Below are 17528 nucleotides of genomic sequence, written 5' to 3' on the forward strand. Positions count from 1 at the left end.
GCGGAGTCTGCGGAGTTATGCGCGGCGGTAATTGGGGTAATTTATTGTAAATTACGCGTAAAGGCCACTCTGCGACGGCGCATTCCCAACTCGCCCCCCCAAGTCTATCTATCCTCTTTACTTCAGCCCTCTCTTCCTTTATCTTCCTTCTTCTCTGACATTCAACCCCCCGAACATTTAGGACTGTCATGTCCAGTCTCTCTTTTTTGAAAAAATGCGTCTTTCATTTGAAACTCTAACGGTCGTTCTGGCCTGTCTCTCCACCAGCAACGCCCTCCAAATCCCTCCCGATACTCCGCTCTCCGAATTGATCTCCTCCGCCAAAGCGCAATTAGCCAAGGGCTCCCCTCGCGATGCATTAATATACTTCGACGCCGCTATCTCCCGCGATCCAACAAACTACATCACCATCTACCAACGAGGCGCAGCCCACCTATCCATTGGCAAGAACCACCTAGCGACAGATGACTTCAACCGGGTCCTGGAGCTGAAGCCGGGCTTCGAGGGTGCCCTTTTACAAAGATCTCGACTCAAGGCACGGTCCGCACATTGGGATGAAGCCCTTGCAGATCTCGACCAGGCGGGCAAAAAAGACAGCCCCGAATACAAAGAGCTTGAGGAAGCGCGGGACGCGGCTGGTCTGGCCTTTGCCGCCGAGAAGAAGAGTGATTGGGAATCTTGCGTTACGCAGGCGGGCGTTGCTATCTTGAAAGCGAATACCGATCTTCCTCTCAGGAAGACTCGGGCGCATTGTCGGTTTGAGAGAGGCGAGATTGAAGAGGGTGTTAGTGACCTTGCGCATGTTCTACAGATCTCGCCGAAACTTGTAGAGCCTCATCTGCAAATGTCGTCCATGCTTTTCTATTCGTTGGGCGATCATGATCGTGGTCTGGCGCAGATTCGGAAATGTCTTCTCACGGATCCGGATTCGAGTCCTTGCAATCGTCTTTATAAGCGGGAACGTCAATTATCGAAAGCGTTGGGGAAGTTGCATGGTGCACTTGATGCGCGGAAATTTAGCAATGCCGTGAAGATTATGGTTGGGGATGGTGAGGATAGTGGGTTGATTGATGATGTGAAGGGTGATGTTGCAGAGGCACGCAAAGCAGGTCATATTCATCCTGCGGCATCAAACAATCTCTATGTCTTCCTTGTTGAGAAGACTTGTGAGGCATATCGAGAGGTATTTATTTTCTTCCCTCTCTTTCTTCTGTGGACTCACGAGCTAATGTGGATCACTAGATGCGCATGTTAAAGAAAGCTGCACCATATTGTGCCGAGTCTATCCAGCTAGTCCCCCACTCTCTTCACGGCCTTCTATACCAGGCCCAAAATGAGCTGGACCAAGATAAATTCGAGGAAGCTGTTCGCACACTAAGCAGCGCGAAGGAGCACCACCCTCACTCGCAGGAAGTTCAAACCCTTCTGCAAAAAGCACATGCCCTTCTGAAACGATCAAAGCAAAAGGATTACTACAAGGTTCTTGGCATCAGCCGTGACGCAGATGACCGGACTCTTAAGCGTGCCTATCGCCAGTTGATCAAGCAGCACCATCCCGACAAGGCGCATACCCAGGGCGTGTCCAAGGAGGATGCTGAGAAGAAGATGGCGGCTATTAACGAGGCTTACGAAGTCCTGTCTGATTCTGAGCTGCGAACTCGATACGATAACGGCGACGATCCTAATGATCCCGAGTCGCAACAGCGAGGCCATGGATTCCAGGGTGGTTCACCTTTTGGCCAGGGTGGTGGCCAGCAGTTCTTTTTCCAGCAGGGTGGGCCGCAGTTTAAATTCTCTGGTGGAGGCGGTTTTCCATTCCGCTGAGTGGTGGCCACTTGTGCCTAGCCATTTGTTGTTTTGTTTCTTCTGTGTCACTTTACCATCATACATCAATCATACCATGGTGTTTCTAGGAGTCATTACATTACACCGGATCATTTTGCCATTGGTAAATTATCCGATTGGGGATTTCTTTCCCATTCTTTTTTTTCGAGTGATTGCACTGTCATTCTCACTATCAAAATGAACTTCGGTACTTTCCTCGATCTTGTGTCATTCGTCATTGTTGTGAGCATTCTTGCTTCATCCCAGCCGCATCCACCTCCCCGCCCCAGTAAAATATTGTAGATTGTTTTGCCATTTCACCTTACCATTTTATCTTGCAATTTCGGCATACCACCCATTCTCATGATCCAGGCGCATCCGTCAAAGGCACATATCTAACCTGAAAAACCTTATCCTTAAAAATCGACCCATCTTTCCTCTTATCCACAACCCAAATATACTGACCCCCAATACCACCCAATAAACTCCCTTCATCATCATTTGGGTCTGACTCAACCGGAATAAACATCCTTCCGGGAGCAGCAAGCTGCTCAATCAAAACCGGATGAAGAGCCTCGGCAGCAGCACCGACATGAATGGCATCGTACGGCGCTTCTTCTTTCCATCCCAGACGGCCGTCGCCTTTGACGAATTTCACTTTACCGGATTCCTGCAGCGAGCGGCCCTCGGGGGATTTGTCCATGTTGTCTTTTGCTAGTTCGACTAATTCGTGAATGTGGTCGATGCCTATCACTTGTCCTTTATCCGAGGTGTCGGGCCCGGTCACTAGATTTGCTCAGACATGCGTTAGGTATCCGGACCCGGATCCGATGTCAAGGACCCGGGCTCCGGGGTAGAGGTGGTCGATTAGATATTCACATGCGTGGCCGTGCATGTGTGGTGCTGAGATTGTAGCGCCGTGGCCAATGGGTTGTGGTGAGTCTGAGTATGGTCGTGAGGGTGCGTAGTGAGCTCTATCGACCTTGATATGATCATATATCAGATGCGGGGCTCATAGACACTCGGTAGATGCTCGAGGTTGGGGGGAGATTGGATGGATGATTGGGGGGGGTGGCGGTTGGTGTTTCTCAACTTACTCCTAGCATGGCTTCCTTCACGCGATCATCTTTGATTAAGCCGCCTTTGAACAGGTTCTCGACCAGCTCGGTATTGGTGGATCCGGAGCAGTACCACGCCATTGAATAGGGTCGAGTTGGTTGGTACGGCAGATTTCGATATATTCTTTGTAGCCACTTAAGCATATAGTACCCGCGAGCAGAGGAGTGAAAGGTAGTAGGAGAGAATCGTGGTGGTGGTGGTGATAGATAACATGCAGAGATGCGTGTGGGGTTATTCACGCCGGTGGATGAAGTCAACCTCAATTTGGCCATCGTGACGCCATGCTTTTCTCACCTCCACGTGACACTTGACTATTTGGGTCTTTGTATATGATTATTGATTTATGATATGAATTTTTGAAGATTCCGGCAGGTTTCGGGTAAGAGTGTGAAATTCAGCTTAGAGAAGTGGTGGTGGTGTGTGGAGCATAGCAGGTGTATATATATATCTCTCTATAAACAGGTACTAATTTAGTCTGAGGGCAAATTGAACGTGCAACAAAGAAACCAGGAAAGCTATAATTGAGCAAAGATAGCAATATTTAAAACCAATATCGTCGCAACTGAACTATCACTGAACAAAACACATGCCAAACCCCGAAATCGACCAAAGATCAGAACAAAAACATACGAAGCAATCGCCTGGTGAAGCTGCATCTCCCCCCACCCAAAAATCCGCGGCCCGCTCGATATCTCCACTCCGACCTGCGCGTCACCCCGAGTTAGCTCGGAAATTCATCAGTAGCAACCATTCGTCCAAGTTTCACTCCCCTTTCACCGACCATGATACCAAAAGAGTTATCGCGGTCCACGATGGCGGACCCAGAGCTCCATGAAGATGTGAATTCTCTGATTTTGGACTATCTGGTCTGTCTTGCGATCGAGCAAACCCTGTCCGCAGCGGATGATATACGCGACCCCATCAAAGCCGAGGAAGCCGACTGGCTCGTACAGTCATTGAAAGGTAAGTCAATATCGAGTGATATCAAACCCCATAATTCCTGGGTAGTTGCCTGAATTTTTAGTAATATATTAACCCCGACACAGCCTTCGGATCTCTTCCCGCTTCAACTTCAACCTCCTCGCTGGCCGCGGATCTGAACATCAAACGTGAGATCCTATGGGTAGCAGATGCAGTTCGACGTTACAAACACGAGCCAAGACAAGGTCGAGACTCAGAATCAGCTCAACTTGCAAAGGTCGGCCTTCGTTTCATGAATCTTTGTCTTGCCGCCGTACCCAAAGTCTCCGAATCCCGCTGGCTAGACGTGGGTGCTCAATTCTTGCACCAGGCCGCGATCCACGATAAAATCAAAACATCGGATGACAGCGACGCTATCAAACGCCTCCAAGAATGGAACTGCATTAACCCTGGCCGCAATAAGCGATGGTTCCAAATGTGTCAAGCCTATGGTTATGGCGGCAATGCTAGCCAGCCTGAATCGTCACGGAGATTTCCACTTGCGCAGTTCAAAAATACAGTGATGAGATTCATGTTGGATCTGATGACTGTCCTTGATCCTCCTGTTTTGATTGAATTGGAGCGTGGGAAGTTGGGGAATTTGTCCCGTGATGAAACGAGACAGCTCCTGGAGCGCGCTGGTCAGCGGTAAATAAATTCTCAACATCATATCGACCGTTCGATGAGAACTAGTTCCATCGAATCGACAAGAGAAAGGGAAATTATCTACTCGATGCCACGCCTACCGCAAACCAAACACTGTGATCCCGAACACGCGAACTAGCGCGCTTCTTCTCCCTCAATCCCAGTCCCAGTCCCCCGAGGGAAGGGAAGGGGCCCTGCGCTTTCGTGGTGCGACTTTCCAGGGATCCCTTCTATGCTCTATACCAGTACCAGGCGAGCGAGCCCATTCGCCAATTTCCGCCCCTGGCTCGACTCGGCCATTGCCGCCGACGCAAGTTGAGTTCTATAAAGATCGATCCGCAGATCAAAACAGAAACGCGAAAGCTCAACCCAACGGATGGGGGACGAAAATCACCACCCTATCTGCCATACCCGACTCATGGGAAGGCGTCCGCGCTCTTGATGGACCTCGAGGCCAGACCAATCCCGTATCACCAACGAACGACGCGCGATTGACCCAAGCTACAGACAGCTACGAAGAAAGGCAAAGCAGGAGCAGAAGAAGCAGAAGAAGCCAAGAAATTAGGTTCTTGAAATGGCAGTTTTAGTCAAGATACTAAGAAACTGGATAATCTACAGGGTCGTGCCAACGATGGGGATCTAAGCACGATAAAACACAGATCGAACCAACGGGGTACATAGCGGGCGGGTTGGTTACAGTTTATAACCGAAACGAAACCATTTACCCGAGCAGCATGCGTCGGGGGTCCTCGATATACTCCTTGACCTTGACAAGGAAGGTGACGGCCTCACGGCCATCCAGGAGACGGTGGTCGTATGTGAGGGCGAGGTACATCATGGGGCGGATCTCGACCTTGCCGTTCACGGCGACGGGCTTGTCCTTGATGGCGTGGAGACCCAGGACGGCTATAGGGAGTGATTAGGAATTGGTCTTCACGTCGGTGACAGGAATTGCAAGGTATGGGAATGGGGCTTACCGGTCTGGGGGGTGTTGATGATGGGGGTACCCATCAGAGAACCGAAGACACCACCCTATTGAAATTAGTATAGGCCAATCAATAGTGGAGAAACAATGAAACTCACGTTGCTGATAGTGAAAGTACCACCGGCCATATCCTCGATGGTGAGCTTGTTGTCGCGAGCCTGTAGTGGTAATATATTAATAACATGTCCATGTTACCGCATTCATAACCAGAGTTTCAAACATACCTTCTTACCAAGACCGGCAATAGACTGCTCAATGCCAACCAGATCCATAGTCTCGGTGTTGCGGACAACGGGGGTGACGAGACCCTTCTCAGTGGCAACGGCAACACTGATATCGACGTAGTCGCGGTAAACAATGGTGTCACCGCCGTTGGGGCCCTCGATCGAAGCGTTGACCGCGGGGACTTCCTTCATGGCCAGAACGCAAGCGCGGGAGAAAGCGCTCATGAAGCCCAGCTTCACACCGGTCTTCTTCAGGACATCATCCTTGTACATCTTGCGGAACTCCATCAGCGAGGACATGTCGACCTCATTGAAGGTGGTGAGGGAAGCGGCGGTGTTCTGGGACTGCTTCAGGCGCTCGGCGATGCGCAGACGCATGCGGTTCATCTTGACCTGTAGTGGCGCAAATCATATTAGCATAAACAATCAACCTGGCACCTGGAACCATAAAGAAGAAACGGGTACGTACGCGACGCTCCTCACGGCCGCCGACGGCGGGCTTAGCCTCGGTGGTCTGGGACTCGGCCTTGGGGGCCTCCTTGGGGGGCGCGGGCTTGGAGGCCTTGGGGGTCTCCTTGGGCTTCTCAGGAGCGGGGGCGGACTCCTTGGGCTTCTCAGCAGCGGGGGCGGACTCCTTGGGCTGCTCAGACTCCTGCTTGGGGGCAGACTCCTGCTTGCCGCCCTCAGGCGCTTCTCCGGGCTCCAGCTTGATAAGATCCTGTCCGACGGTGACGGTGTCCTCCTCGTTGACAAGAAGCTCCTTGATAGTACCGGACTCGGGGGCATTCACGGACACGTCGATCTAATGCACAAGGTAATATGTTAGAATTTGAATTTGCAGGACACCGTTTTCCAATGCGACAAAAGAAAAGAACATACCTTGTCGGTTTCGATAGTGGCAATCTCCTCATCGCGCTCAACAAAGTCGCCGACCTCTGTATAATGACTTAGTATCCATATCCATTGGGGACCCACGCTGTTCGAGGCTAGTGCATACGTTTAGAGAACTGCTTCAGGGTACCCTCTGTGATCGACTCGGCCATCTGGGGAACCTTGACGATAGAATCGGCTGGTCGCAAAAAGAGTCAGCATGGTTTTTATTTGACTGGGATTGAGATTGATATACCGTAGGTTCGGATTTGGGAGCCAACGAAAGGAGCGAGGTTACGCGAGACATTGATCCTGATATTCCTCGTCAGCCATTTCCATTTGCGCGAGCCGGTAATTGATGGGAAGTTATTACCCTGAAGAGGCCTGCAGGAGACCAGAGGCTCTAGAGGAGACATTTGAGCGAGTGGAAGTCGAAAGGCTCTGGACACCGCGGAAACGGTTGGTAGCCCGAGTGCTCCGGGACAAAGTCGTCAGGCGCTGAGCCGAGAGGCGCGCGAGAGGAAGTCGAGCAGCCATGTTGTGTAGAATAACGAAAATCGAATTGAAATAGAAACAAAGTCGCAAGCTTTTCCCTGGGGGAATATTGTAAGATATGGAGGAAAGGGGAAAGGAAGAAAAAAAAGCCTCACTCTTTCTCGCCCTGTTGCTGTTACGTAGCCGAAGCCAAAAGCTCCCGAAGCCGAGATGCGGAAGCCACCCGGCAAGCGGAGTAATGTTCTTACGCCCTTGTTTTGTGGCATTGAAAAGGCAGGTTGTGGCCTTGTTTTGGCCTGAGGTGGACCCGCTGACTGCTGAAGGCTGCTGAGTGGAGGAGATCCCTTTTGCGCGGTGCGGGGGAGCATAGAAACCAGTTGTGCAGTTCGCAACGAATGAGGAAGCTGAGAATAGTCAACCCGCATCACTCCCACCCCAATTTCTCGGTTCTCGGTCTGACGCGCATTGTCCACTTCGCGCCAGATTTGCTGCCTCTCTCTCTCCTCTCATTCAGACCGACTCCAATTGGATTCGAGGACACAATCATGTCCCTCACCCCCGCTCTGTGAGTGTGCAATTGCACCGCCGCTATCTCCCGAACCGTCGTCCGTTCTGACCCCATCCCAGCTCGCTCTATCGGCGCTCGCTGAAGCTGTCCCTTGACTGGGCTGTCCACCGATCAGTGTGGCGGGGACAAGCCGTTTATATTCGCTCCCTCTTCGAAGCCAACAAGGACGTCCGCGATCCTCGCCAGCAACAGGTACGATGCACACGATCCGATCTTTGCCCGCCCGCCCTATATCCAATGATTGGGATTGAATTGCACGCCCTACTCACACATGCGAACACCAGGTATTGCTGCGCGAAACAGAGAAGATCCTCGAGGAGTGGAAACACCCCGATCCTTACCGCCATCCCACTGCCCCCGGTGGTACGTTTACGCCCTTCTGGACTTTGATATTTGCCGGATGGCATGCTCCGGACTCCAACTTACGCTGGTCACAGGAAACAAATGGGAGAGAGAAACTTGCCCGCTCGCATTCTACCATGTACGTCCATTTCACTCGCTTGAGCTCAAGGAATGCTCTTGCGGCAAGAATACTAACAACGAATAGACGCCGCGCCCCGGCCGCCCACTAAACAAGGGACCGGGATTCATGGATCGAGTAATATCTGGGACGGAGCAAGTGGACCACGCATTTTGATTACAGGGCCTTGTGTAGATATTAAGAATGAAATTGAATGCGCTCTGATTTCATACTACCGTTGCACTTTGCACTCTCGTTGTAGTCCGGATTGTACGATATTGTATTGAGAAAAAGCGGAGCGATGCGGTTATGTATTAAGACGAATCGAGCCAGGCGCGTGTTTTCGATACGGAGTATAAATACGTTCCCGAGGGATGGTCGGTATACAAATCGAATCGCTCGTAGAATAAGAGCAATATCACCCAACTATAAAAACGAGCCGGCGGGTCGATACTAAGTACTGGGAACAGATACTTTGTAATTTGGTTGTGGTACATCGTATATTGAATCGGATTGAGACAGCGATTCCATGACCCGTTGTGAAAATGAATCTAACGCGTTGATGACGGACAAAAAGAATACTAAAACTTGAACTACAGAAGCAAAGGAAAATGATTATATCTGGTGGACCTAGAATCTTTTCATTGATTCGGACTTGCGTACAAGCCCGGGGCTAGTTATCCGAAAAAAAGCTGAAATCCCTCGAACAGGCTGGTAGTTCGTCGGTATCATTCCATGTCCGCAGACATAATGTACAACCTGGAAGCTGATAGAAGAAAAAAGAAAACGCAGTAGAGCCATAACGTGCCCGTCCCATAACCCCATTATCGTGTCAATGAAAACCAACCCACGCCGGAAAAAAACAAATCAAACCCGCGAAAGAAAGAAAACCATTTAGCTTAGATTTAAAGCTCCTGGCTACCCTTGCCGGCCTTGGGGGTCTTCTTGGGAGGAGGTCTGGAAGAAAAATGTTAGTTTGGAATTCGACTTGGTTTTGGAGGATTTGGGTGAAAACGTACTCTGGTGGATGTTGGGGAGAACACCACCCTGGGCGATGGTGACGTGACCCAGAAGCTTGTTCAGCTCCTCATCGTTGCGGATGGCGAGCTGAAGGTGACGGGGGATGATACGGGTCTTCTTGTTGTCACGGGCGGCGTTACCAGCCAGCTCGAGAATCTCAGCGGCGAGGTACTCGAGGACAGCGGCGAGGTAGACGGGAGCACCGGCACCGACACGCTGAGCGTAGTTGCCCTTGCGGAGAAGACGGTGGACACGACCAACGGGGAAGGCCAGACCGGCCTTGGAGGAACGGCTGTGATTGATGTCAGAATGAGACTTTCAAAACAAATGGGTGTAGATGACGCGAAAACGCGTCCAAAGTTGCATTTTCTGGGAATTGGTAGATAAGGGTAAACTTACGACTGAGCGTTCTTGGAACCGCTCGCCTTGCCGCCAGACTTTCCGCCAGTCATTTTGATGGTTGTTTTGGGGGGGGTGGTTGAAAGGGGTTTGAAAAGGGTTGAAAAGGTGATGGAAATGAGTTGAGTGGTCGAGAGATGGAAAAGAGCAGGTGGAAGGGCGACGACGAGGCAGTCCGGGGGGTTTATAAGAACGCGGTGAGGGTGACGTTTGGCTCACATCAAAGCAAACCCGCCAGATCACGGCCTCGCTTAATGGAATCGACCAATGAGAGTGGAGATCAGCAAGGTGCGGGCATGCCAGATCAGGCAAGGTGGCTGTAAATTACAGCGTTACAGGCTATGACACTGGATCCGCGTGATCTAACCCCGCTCCCCCCACCTCCAGACGCGTAAACTTGCGTTTAATCATACAGATCATACAGGGCCATGACGGTATTGAAATTCCGGCTCCTTTGCGTTCCCTCGGGATCAACCAGTCTTTGGCGGTCCAGTATAAAGACCGCGTTCCCCTCGTCACCGCGTTTCCTCTTACCTTTCCCTTCCATCCATCTTTCCATCCTCACGTCTCACTCCATCTCGCTTTTTCAACCTTTCACCACCTTTTATCATCAACTCATTCAAAATGCCCCCCAAGGCCGCTACCAAGACTCCCTCCACCGGCGGCAAGGCCCCGGTTGCCGGCAAGGCCCCTGCTGAGAAGAAGGAGGCTGGCAAGAAGACTTCCGCCGCCACTGGCGAGAAGAAGAAGCGCGGAAAGACCCGCAAGGAGACCTACTCTTCCTACATCTACAAGGGTGAGTTTGCTGTTTTGAACGCGATTTCAATCGCGTTTTCTCCAAAAACGCGTCTCAATTCCAAAATACTAATGTTTTTCCTCCAGTCCTCAAGCAGGTCCACCCCGACACTGGTATCTCCACTCGTGCCATGTCCATCCTGAACTCCTTCGTCAACGGTATGTTTTTCGCGTTCCATCTCAACGCGTTTTCGCGTTTTTTCATCTCCCGAATTTCCCACTGACAATATCTCCAGACATCTTCGAGCGCGTTGCCACTGAGGCCTCCAAGCTGGCTGCTTACAACAAGAAGTCCACCATCTCTTCCCGAGAGATCCAGACTTCCGTCCGCCTGATCCTCCCCGGTGAGCTGGCCAAGCACGCCGTCTCTGAGGGCACCAAGGCTGTCACCAAGTACTCTTCCTCCGCCAAATAAGCGGTCTGAGTTCTGGCCTTTTCGTTTCTTGCGCTTTTTGCTACTTTTTTCTCTGCCTCCTGATCTTTTCTGGGCTTCGAGGCGGTCGGTTATGGGTGTTTTGCGGGTTTTCTAATGTGTCATGGGATGGTCTCAATTTCTTTTTACCCCAATGGGCGACTTTTTCTGATGGTTACTGCTCGATGCGCGCGGTGTAACATAACTCGGGTCTTGGGGCTGGTTGCACGGTTGAACCTCCCCTACTAGAACACGAAATTTCAAATGCAATCAAGCATTCAATCACTATTGGATTTTTTTCTCTCTTATCTTCTAGATTCTGTACATCATAGCCACACCGCCACTTCCGCTCTTTCGATCGATCCGATCGATCGACGCGCCTCTCGTCCCATTTCATCCTTTACCCCGCGATATCCGAATCATCCAGCGCCTCAACTTCGTCCAGTGCTTCCATTCGACCTGGGCCTTCTTCCACCGGTGCTCCGGGAAGTATGTGGATGATGGGTTTTCCTGGTGTTGATTGCACGCGTTGTTTCCAATCTTTCCAGTCTGCCTCGTCCCGAATTACAAATCCGATCAACATGCTCGGATCCATGTCTTTGATGTGTATCCGTCGCAATCGGCGGGTGTGGCAACTATCGAATTCCTCGGTGGAGTAGATCTTGCCAGGTTGAGGCGTCGGGAGTGCCGGGCGCGTGGAATGGGGGTCCAGGAAGAACAGATGGGAATCTTGCACACCTACGAAATAGTGCGACGCTGATGGGCGTCCTCTGTGGTTTTCACGATCAGTTGTCTATTCTTGAAAATACACCATGGAGCGGGTCTATCATGGTCGGCCATCGGACAGGTGGACTTACCCAGCGATTCCAACTGATTGTGGATACTGCAGAGCAGCTCGAAGACCATCCCAATATACTGAGGTAACCTGCTCGATACCTAGCCTCAAACCGAGTAGCACGAGAACTGGTATCGTTTGCCCATTTTCATCGCGGCCAAGCCGGGCAACCTGATCTTCGTAGACGTCTGACGTGTTGTTTGTTACGTAGACCCTCAGCTTGGGTGATTCACATTCGCTGGATAGCATCCTAGTATCGGCTTAGCACACAGATCCGGGGTAGACGGGGCTCATTCATATAGCATACTGTATACAGCGAGCTGTGGCCGACGGCCCAAACCACTCTCCCGGGTATTTCCCACAATATTCCGCTCCACGTTGAACAAATCGATGTATCGAGAATGGGCTCTCGGGGTCATCAGCGAACATGGCAAGTAGCTTGGACTCTTCCTCCGGCGAGTTACCTCTTCGCCAGTCTACATGGCCAGTCAGCACTCTGTTTGCATCGGGGGTTTAATCTGTATAATGTATGGGATATTATCACCTCGCCCCAGCTGTATGAAGGATAGTGTATTTGCCAGTAGGCTTTGTCCGGACCGAATCATGCATCCCCACCCGGTGTCTGATGTGAATCCCTGGGAGTCCATGAGCTGGCTGCGTAGACGGACGCCTAGGGTCATGGACGAAGTCGCTTCTGGTGTATTGTTACGGGGGATCGGAGGAAAGTGTGATCGGTATGTCATCCATATCCTTGACTCAAAGTCATCCAGGAATGCATTTGGCCATGAACTCGGGCTGCTTCCGACCGTCTCGTTCGGAGCGGGACTCGCTGCGGACTCGTCGCGACTGGGGGTATCTTCTGCTATAGCTGTTTGGCGCAAGGTTTTACTCTTAGCAAGTCTCCGCAACTGCGTCTGCGTCTCGCGGGATCAGGACTCGGACTCACCTATGCCCTTTGAGGCATCTCCTGAGGTGGGGGTGTATTCCTGGCCCAGGCACCAGATCGAGGCTTTGGGGACTGTGTCATTCTTAGGTTTGGGGTCCCAGAAGTATTGTACAATACGCTTGCATTTCTCCAGATCGACCCCCGCCATGTCTCGGGTCTAAGGTTGGTGGTTCTGGTTGTTTGTTGTTGAGTGCTCAGGTGTGGGGGAGTGTAAACCTAGACAGAGATACTAAGATATATATAATGTACCTAGGTATATCTCACCCCCAAAAGGATATGGTTACTCACGAGCCAACATCAACCCAGTTTAGCGCATCGAGTGTTCAAATCCAGGATAGAACCATCAAAGTTGGCATATAGAAAATATCGAAACAAGATTCCAAAAGAAACTCAGGATCGTGAGCTGTGGTGATATTCGGAGGGAACCCTTGAAGAGAGAGAGAGGGGGATCACTCGGGACGACGTCACTCCGGAGATCATCAGTTATCTCCAAGAGACTCAAACCTGTGATCCCTTCTTCCCCCTACCTTTTTTGAAGCCTGTTCCACTAATGCCAATAAAAGAATAGACCGATTTACAACGTCCATAAAAAAAATTAGACGCTTTTTTTTGGTCCCCCAAATCGAAAAAGTCCGCCCTAAACTTGCATTTCACCTGTACAATGAGATATCCCCACCGCCCGGGCCCACACCCCCATCGGAATCCGATAGGATTTACCCTCCTCACTCCCCCAACTACCAAACATCACCAACCCTCATGGCCCGCCATGGCAAGTTCAAGGCCCGCGCCAAAAGGCCGCCAGCAATGACTGCTCCAAGTAAATTCCCGCCCCTCTACCCCCTACCCCTAATCCAAACCGTCGACCATCGGGAACTGACCAGTCGCAGAAATGGCGTCGCCACACCAATTCACCCCACATCGATTCACAATGCAGGAAGAGGCCCGCAATACAGAGACACATCATCGGTTAAGGGATAATGGCAATCTCCGCAGCAAAGCAATAGCTTTCGTGAGTGCCGGAGAGTTACAACGAAGCGAATTCGAGAATCTGGAGCAAGACGGCGAAATGCAAGACGGTGTCGAAAACGAAAACGAAAAAGCAGCACAAGCAGATGCAGATGTAGAACCACAAACCGAGTGCGCAACTGAAATCGAACAAAACAACGAGGAGGCCCCTGCCAAGGTGGACGATGAACCGTTGTTCGTTCTTGACTCGGTTGGGGAAACTGTGCCCGATACAGGACTGTCTGACCCGGCGCCGCTCGCGGATCCAGACATTTCGGACGACAGCAGCGAGGATGAAGTGGTTTTTACCGGACGGAACAATAAACCGATAGTCATCGAGACGGACGAACGCGATCTCCGAATACTTCAGAACCTCCAAGGACCAGCACCCCAAAGTGTACCGGTACTCCAGACGGAGGAGCTCACATTACGGACTCAAGAGTCACATCCAACGCCAGCGCCAGCGCCAGCGCAGGGCCGCCGCAAACCGCCCAAGAGGGAGAGATTTAAGTGGTCACCCGATAATGATGATATTCTGGCAGATTACATCGCCAATATGGATCAAGATAGTGAGAGTGAGAGTGAGAGTGAGGAAGAGGAGGAAAGCAGTTGGGTCCAAGCTGGAGCCGAGAATGGTATCGAGGTTCAAGCAAATAATGACGAGACTGGTGTCGAAAGCTCAATCGACGGTAAGTTCCCTAGGTCACTTCATTTAATACCAAGACACAACCTGACACGAGATTACCAGTGCTATCGAAAATGCATATTGACACCAAGCCGGACAACTTGACCATCAACATCGCCTCAGACGTCGAACTAGACACGCCAAATACATCGGACCTGGAGGAGCTTGACTCGGATGATGACGACCTAGACGCCGATATTCTCGAGCAATTAGCCCTGGAGTATGCTCAAACCCACAAAAAGAAAGGCAAAAGCGGCAAATCTGGATTCCCGTCCGCATCGGCTTTTGCGGATGCAATTGATGCTGATCCTTACTATGGGTTCGACATTATGGACTTTGAAAGACCCAGCTTGTCGAAATCGGGCAAGGGTAAGAAGCAGCCGCCTGACTTCGACTTGATGTTGTCCGATAGTGAATTGGAAATGCATATGCAAGACGTATGGCAGACCGATCGCAAGAAGAAGGCGGCGAAGAAGAAAGAGAGAGAAGAGCTTCGTTCCCAGGGTGTTCTTGGGAAAGATCCCGAAGATGCGGATTTGAGACAGAGATATTCAAAGGGAATGAATATGGAGGAATTGATGACTGAGATTCGGGCGTTCCTCATGTCATCGAAAACAACGTATGTCCATATTACCCCATCCTTTCCCCCCTCCTTTACCTTCCCCAAGATGTTATATAATGGGCAGTCCGGCTAATTTTTGTCTTAGCCTGTCCCTGCCACCCATGACCAAGAATCGTCGCAAAACGATCCACGAATTGGCGAATGTTGTGAACCTCAAGTCCCAATCCAAAGGAAACGGCCTTACTCGATTCCCCATTCTCATTAAAACATCTCGCACGCCGGGATACACACGCAAGACCATCTCGAAGGTCGATTCTCTATTATCTGGAAGGAAGTTGAACCGTCGCTTGTTCGCATCATGGGGTGCGGATGGCCATGGGAAACAAACAAAGGCCAAGCCCAGAGGAGGAGGCGGTGTCACTTCAGGCGTCACCTACATGGATGGAGATGTGGTCGGTGGATCGGCACCGGAAATTGGAGCTGGAAATCGTGGCCGAGCCATGCTGGAGAAGATGGGTTGGAGTAGTGGGACAGCTCTTGGAGCTTCCAACAACAAGGGTATCCTTCAACCTGTTACGCATGTGGTCAAGAATTCGCGAACGGGTCTTGGATAAAAAGACTTCCTACCCTATATGGGGCCTTTCTTTGTACACCTTTATCAACACTGCTGTATCTGAGTATGCGAGAGTGTATCCAATTAGACTAGAATAGAGTGAAAATAGATTATCATTTCATTTTCTCTTCATCGCTAGATATCCTAGTATTCTAGAGTCTATTCGTAAATGCGTAAGGCCGATGGGAAGTGGTATAAAGATAAGCAGATGCGTAATATAAACAAACCCTCAGCGCCTTCGGCCCTTCGTGGTAGTCTTTAATTGTGCATGTGATGGGTTTTTCTGAAGATGGGCAAACAACTTCGTTTTTGAAGGGAAGTTGGCATTGCACCCAGAACACATCAGACCTGATTGATTTTGATCCCCGACCTCTCGTGCCGCTTTCTTGGCCTTTTTCTGCTTGGCTTTTCCTAGAGCAGGAGCCCGGGGCTGTTCTTCTGCTTCTTCCTCAAGCACCACAGAAGATAACTGCTCGTTTAGTGGAGTGACCGGATCCTGATCCTGTGCAGAGCCGAAGTCTGGGTGAAGTCGCGTTTCTACGGTCTCCCGGGATGCATAATCTTCATCGCCACCGGAATCAGATGAGTCTAGCTCTTGATCCGGAGTAGCTATGCTGGATTCTTTGGTATCTTTATCCAAGTCAGAAGGAGTCGTTTCTTGAGACTGGTCAATTGGAGGCTCACCAGCCTCGTCCGTACTGGACTCTGCTTCGCCAACTGGGGACGCCGTGCGTACGCTTTCAACGTCCTCGGCGGGTATATCGTCATCAAGTGGATCGAGATCGGACGCATCACGTTCAACCGTAGGCTGGTCTAAATCGAGTTGTACATCTTGCAAGCGCATTTCACGGGTCAATTGCTTTACAGCCTTGACATGCTTCTTGCTCTTTTCATGAGCCTCGAATTGTTTCTCGCTCTTGAAATTTTTGTTGCATGCAACACACTCAAAGCTCTCGACTTCGCTCTCGGAGCTTTCTTCGTCATCATCGCTAACCACATGCTCCTCGGACCGCGCCCACTCTGGCAGAACATGATCGCGCATCTTGGCATTGTTCATAGCTCGAGACCTAGCTGCTTGAGCTGCGACTGATTGACGCAGAGCTTCTTGGCGCTGGGCTTCGTTTTGGGCATTGATCTTCCAACGTGGATCACGTTTCTTGATAAAAGCTACCAATGATCGCACTGCATCGTTGAAAGTCCGAATCCCTTCGTCGCGAAGGCGTCGGTTTTCTTTTTCCATAAGTCGCCGGACTCGACGATCAGGTGCTTCGGATAAGCGATGGGCGTCTTTCCAAGCGAATGACTTCTTGGTAGAGAATCCAGTCCAAACCGAGTAAAATGGACGAACAACGGTCTCGAAATCACCACCGGCAGAACCGAAGGATGGATATTCTACAATATCCTGATTTTCCCACTGACAAGCAGCTCGCTCCTCGAGTGCCAATTGCGCGAATTGTTCTTGGAGTCCGCCGAAGAATCCGGAGGGGAGTCGGAAAATTCCATTCGAGGGCTGAACTTCGAGAAGACCTTGAGGACTTCTTCCGCGGTGGTGATACGTATATTATAGGCTCCCTCCGAGGAGCCGTCCGAAGTTTGGGTTCCTAGAAATGCATCCTTATGGGAGTCGTACCAGGCTCGCTCCTGGGGATCTGCTAGGACTTCATAGGCGGATTGAATCTCGGCGAAAAGGCGGGTGGCTTCATCAACATTGCCGTAGTTTCGATCAGGGTGCAATTCGAGGGCTTTCTTTCGGTATGCCTTTTTAATCCTATTGAATGTGAGACGAAGAACCGTGGTGGTGATCGGGGAGGCTTCAGGGCGTTTAGCTTACTCGTCGTCGGTTGCCGTTCGGGAGACACATAGTAGGTCATAATAATCGGTTTTTTGTTCGGGCTGCGGCTCTGGCGCCGACCCTGTTGACTGAGATTGGCCCATGGTGAGGAGACCAAGGGTATGAAATTCAAGTTGTAGGAATATTCGAGAATTTTCTCGTCATTCCCCCGAAAAGGCCCAGTGTTGAGAGCGCGAAGCACCGCTCGGCCATTCGTCTGTGTTCGGAGTAAAATATGCAGCGATGGCGCGTCCCGATGGAGGGCAAGTTTGCGG

General features: G+C 50.9%; 10 protein-coding genes across 10 annotated transcripts; 5 read left to right on the forward strand and 5 right to left on the reverse strand.

The window, feature by feature from the left end:
- Positions 1–214: 214 nt before the first annotated feature.
- On the forward strand, positions 215–1824 carry N7509_005356 (DnaJ and TPR domain protein; the record flags this gene model as incomplete). Its single annotated transcript, XM_056629993.1, has 2 exons — positions 215–1183; positions 1243–1824. The coding sequence occupies 2 exons, from the start codon at positions 215–217 to the stop codon at positions 1822–1824; spliced, it is 1551 nt and encodes a 516-aa protein (XP_056489295.1).
- Positions 1825–2185: 361 nt separating this feature from the next.
- On the reverse strand, positions 2186–3023 carry N7509_005357 (protein-L-isoaspartate O-methyltransferase; the record flags this gene model as incomplete). Its single annotated transcript, XM_056629994.1, has 3 exons — positions 2186–2610; positions 2704–2806; positions 2922–3023. 3 exons carry the CDS (start codon positions 3021–3023, stop codon positions 2186–2188), a joined length of 630 nt encoding a protein of 209 aa, XP_056489296.1.
- Positions 3024–3725: 702 nt separating this feature from the next.
- Positions 3726–5043, forward strand: N7509_005358 (uncharacterized protein; the record flags this gene model as incomplete). Its single annotated transcript, XM_056629995.1, has 3 exons — positions 3726–3906; positions 3990–4544; positions 4688–5043. 3 exons carry the CDS (start codon positions 3726–3728, stop codon positions 5041–5043), a joined length of 1092 nt encoding a protein of 363 aa, XP_056489297.1.
- A 226-nt stretch (positions 5044–5269) lies between these two features.
- Positions 5270–7164, reverse strand: N7509_005359 (uncharacterized protein; the record flags this gene model as incomplete). Its single annotated transcript, XM_056629996.1, has 9 exons — positions 5270–5454; positions 5526–5580; positions 5632–5691; positions 5758–6150; positions 6227–6559; positions 6637–6692; positions 6755–6826; positions 6884–6939; positions 7001–7164. The coding sequence occupies 9 exons, from the start codon at positions 7162–7164 to the stop codon at positions 5270–5272; spliced, it is 1374 nt and encodes a 457-aa protein (XP_056489298.1).
- Positions 7165–7667: 503 nt separating this feature from the next.
- N7509_005360 (NADH dehydrogenase [ubiquinone] 1 beta subcomplex subunit 9) lies at positions 7668–8262 on the forward strand (the record flags this gene model as incomplete). The annotated part of the gene is made up of 4 exons (XM_056629997.1): positions 7668–7687; positions 7750–7882; positions 7975–8171; positions 8238–8262. 4 exons carry the CDS (start codon positions 7668–7670, stop codon positions 8260–8262), a joined length of 375 nt encoding a protein of 124 aa, XP_056489299.1.
- A 793-nt stretch (positions 8263–9055) lies between these two features.
- On the reverse strand, positions 9056–9622 carry N7509_005361 (histone H2A; the record flags this gene model as incomplete). The annotated part of the gene is made up of 3 exons (XM_056629998.1): positions 9056–9107; positions 9166–9462; positions 9570–9622. 3 exons carry the CDS (start codon positions 9620–9622, stop codon positions 9056–9058), a joined length of 402 nt encoding a protein of 133 aa, XP_056489300.1.
- A 571-nt stretch (positions 9623–10193) lies between these two features.
- On the forward strand, positions 10194–10779 carry N7509_005362 (histone H2B family protein; the record flags this gene model as incomplete). Its single annotated transcript, XM_056629999.1, has 3 exons — positions 10194–10365; positions 10452–10523; positions 10601–10779. The coding sequence occupies 3 exons, from the start codon at positions 10194–10196 to the stop codon at positions 10777–10779; spliced, it is 423 nt and encodes a 140-aa protein (XP_056489301.1).
- A 397-nt stretch (positions 10780–11176) lies between these two features.
- Positions 11177–12705, reverse strand: N7509_005363 (cysteine protease ATG4; the record flags this gene model as incomplete). The annotated part of the gene is made up of 5 exons (XM_056630000.1): positions 11177–11546; positions 11634–11861; positions 11919–12087; positions 12156–12479; positions 12558–12705. 5 exons carry the CDS (start codon positions 12703–12705, stop codon positions 11177–11179), a joined length of 1239 nt encoding a protein of 412 aa, XP_056489302.1.
- Positions 12706–13446: 741 nt separating this feature from the next.
- Positions 13447–15423, forward strand: N7509_005364 (uncharacterized protein; the record flags this gene model as incomplete). The annotated part of the gene is made up of 3 exons (XM_056630001.1): positions 13447–14251; positions 14311–14866; positions 14955–15423. The coding sequence occupies 3 exons, from the start codon at positions 13447–13449 to the stop codon at positions 15421–15423; spliced, it is 1830 nt and encodes a 609-aa protein (XP_056489303.1).
- Positions 15424–15651: 228 nt separating this feature from the next.
- On the reverse strand, positions 15652–17357 carry N7509_005365 (putative C2H2 finger domain protein; the record flags this gene model as incomplete). The annotated part of the gene is given in 3 exon segments (XM_056630002.1): positions 15652–16932; positions 16950–17190; positions 17254–17357. The coding sequence occupies 3 exon segments, from the start codon at positions 17355–17357 to the stop codon at positions 15652–15654; spliced, it is 1626 nt and encodes a 541-aa protein (XP_056489304.1).
- Between the last annotated feature and the right edge of the window lie 171 nt (positions 17358–17528).

The sequence above is a fragment of the Penicillium cosmopolitanum genome, assembly GCF_028827165.1.
Source record: "Penicillium cosmopolitanum strain IBT 29677 chromosome Unknown utg000006l:49.0-5199605.0:1.0-5204138.0, whole genome shotgun sequence".
Lineage (NCBI taxonomy): Eukaryota > Fungi > Ascomycota > Eurotiomycetes > Eurotiales > Aspergillaceae > Penicillium > Penicillium cosmopolitanum.